Source organism: Myotis brandtii, unplaced genomic scaffold (assembly GCF_000412655.1).
Source record: "Myotis brandtii unplaced genomic scaffold, ASM41265v1 C42818184, whole genome shotgun sequence".
Taxonomy (NCBI): domain Eukaryota; kingdom Metazoa; phylum Chordata; class Mammalia; order Chiroptera; family Vespertilionidae; genus Myotis; species Myotis brandtii.
This window is the reverse complement of record NW_005327315.1, coordinates 1-2,413: the sequence shown is the minus strand read 5'-3', so window position 1 is coordinate 2,413 and position 2,413 is coordinate 1. Positions and strand designations below refer to the sequence as shown.

General features: G+C 44.1%; 1 protein-coding gene across 1 annotated transcript; it reads right to left on the bottom strand.

Moving 5' to 3' along the window:
* Positions 1–742: 742 nt before the first annotated feature.
* On the bottom strand, positions 743–2,407 carry LOC102246573 (cytoplasmic polyadenylation element-binding protein 4). Its single transcript, XM_005853054.2, has one exon. The coding sequence runs from the start codon at positions 1,907–1,909 to the stop codon at positions 758–760; it is 1,152 nt and encodes a 383-aa protein (XP_005853116.1). The 5' UTR covers positions 1,910–2,407; the 3' UTR covers positions 743–757.
* Between the last annotated feature and the right edge of the window lie 6 nt (positions 2,408–2,413).

Here is a 2,413-nt window from a genome sequence, read left to right as displayed (position 1 = left end):
ACAGACAAGTGATCCTGGCCTGGATCTATTTTTAGGCATGGTTTAATTAACTACACCCCTAGTGTTAACATTGGAAAATAAACAAATGGGTGAAAGGCATCATAAAAGAGTCACTCTGCGATCTACAGTTTCATAGTATTCACAAATAAATGAGCATGAAGAAAACACTTAGATCATTTCTCTAGCAGTCCTTGCTGATATAAGGCAGGCCAGAAACTGCAGAGGTTTCAAAGGAAATTAATGAGTTCAGACTGTTCACACCGCATGGTTCAGAGAGGTTCCAGGTATAAAATGTAAGCGTGAGAAAACTACAATTTAAGGGTTGGTTTTCAGTGACTTGGTACCTTACAGTGGAGAAAAAGGAATTTTTTTTGGTTATATAGTTACTGCATATGGGTAGAAAATGCTCAGCAGTTTCCACAGCAAAAGGTATCCCTACATTATGTACTTTACATAAATAAGTAGGGAAAAACCAACCCTGATTCTCTTGTCAGGCTAGAAAGGTATTACAGTTAATAATTACGACATCACTAGCTGGCTACCTGGTATTAATTATACCAAGTCATACAATTACCTATGGGAAGATTGCAATGAGACATTTACCCAAGAAACAGCTGAACATTTTGTTCCAAGTTACACTCCTCTCCTACCAAAATAACGTCTGGTAACTCATATTCTAGTAAGAGCTCTGATAGGAACACGGACAATTCAAACTGTCTTAGTTGGATACTACACCAGGCCATTTCCTTATTCATGTTTATCTGTTAGTGGAACACAATCTTACCGGAAAAGGAAAAATGTTGTCAGCCCTGTTCAAGCTGTCTTCCATCCAGGACTTAGGAGCAAAGGCAGAGCTGGGGCGAGCGTACTTCTGGAGCTGAATATGATTGCTTGCAAAATTTTTCTTCAAAGGCGAGATGGAGTTCAGGGGCGTTATTCCTCCGTTCAGCCCTCGGCGGTGATCGCGGCCTTGGGAACCTCCCCAGCCACCATATCCACCACCTCCCGGGCTCCAGGAAGAAGAGGGTGTAGGAGAGGGGCTCTGGTAGCTGCTCCATGGAGAGGGGGGCTTGTTAAGATTATTCGCCAAGTGAGGCAGCTGGTTAAAAGCAGCATTTCTATGTGTGAAAGGTGGGGGGTGGGGACTGGCAGGAGACCTCCTTTGCTGCTGATGCTGGCTGTGATGATGCTGGAAGTGAGGATGATGAGGGTGGTGCTGGGACAGAGGCCCGATCTGCGGGGAGAAGCTGCCTCCGAAGCCAGGGCTGACATGATGGGGGAAATTCTGAAACAACAGAGCACCGTTATTAGCCGAAGCAGTGGGGACCCCTCCCTGGTGAAAGAAACTGGCATCTTCGTTGATGATTGTAGAGGAGGAGGGCGCGATGGCCGCTGACCAGTTACTGAAGCCAGTCAGAGATGAGGCGCTGGACGTCAGGGGCTGGGTGGAAGCACCGAGCCCCGCAGCTTCTTGATAATCAAACCCTGTCAACACGGGTGACTCGATTCTGATCTTCTCCTTCCCATTGCCATTTTCTGAAGAAGTGTCCCCTTGATTATCTTCCGATTTCGCCTTCTCCGTTTCAGGCAGTATTCCAGCTTCCTGACCCGGGCTGGGGGAGAGCTGCTGCTTTTCCAGGGGGTCTTGCTGCTCCTGTTGCTGACTTTTGGCTTTTTCTGACCCCAAGATCTCATCCTGGATGTTGTGGGCAGCCGGAGCAGGGAAGAGCCAGGCTGAGCCGGCGCTGCTGCCATTGGCAGCTGTGTTATTATTTATAAAAGCAGCAGGGCTGGGGGTGGCATTTTGGTGATGGTGTGGAGGCTGCAGATGCGGGTGGAATCGGACTGGAAAAGCAGATTTATTCCCAGTATTGCTTTGCACTAGCACTCCAAACCCGTAATCCCCCATTTATTATTTTTAGAAGCAGAATCTTACAATAATAAAAAAACAAAAAATTTAAAAAAACTAAAAAAACACGACAACCTGATGTTTCACGCCTTTGTAACCTCTACCCAAAATATTTGTTTGTTTGAAATGTCTTATTAATAGCTAGCTCAAAGATTGCAGCTTATCACCCTAAATAGCTCTGATTTGGAATTCTGGTCTCTGAAAAGAAAAACACACTAAAAAAAAACACCCAAATCTCATCCAAAATGGGCTTCTTTCTAGGAGGGAATAAAAACGAAGAGGGTAAAAACCAAGTCTTTGGTTAGTAAAATAGGCGCTTTCTTTTTTTCCAAAGGAAAATGTGTTACATGAATGACAAAAACACAGCTTCTCAAGCATCTATGGATGTAGAAGAATAAGCATTGCGCGGAGTAAAAAATATATATATGTATATGTGTATATATATATAATTTAACAATCACATATGGTCTTCCTCAGCAGTTTAGATTCACTCACATAAAAATT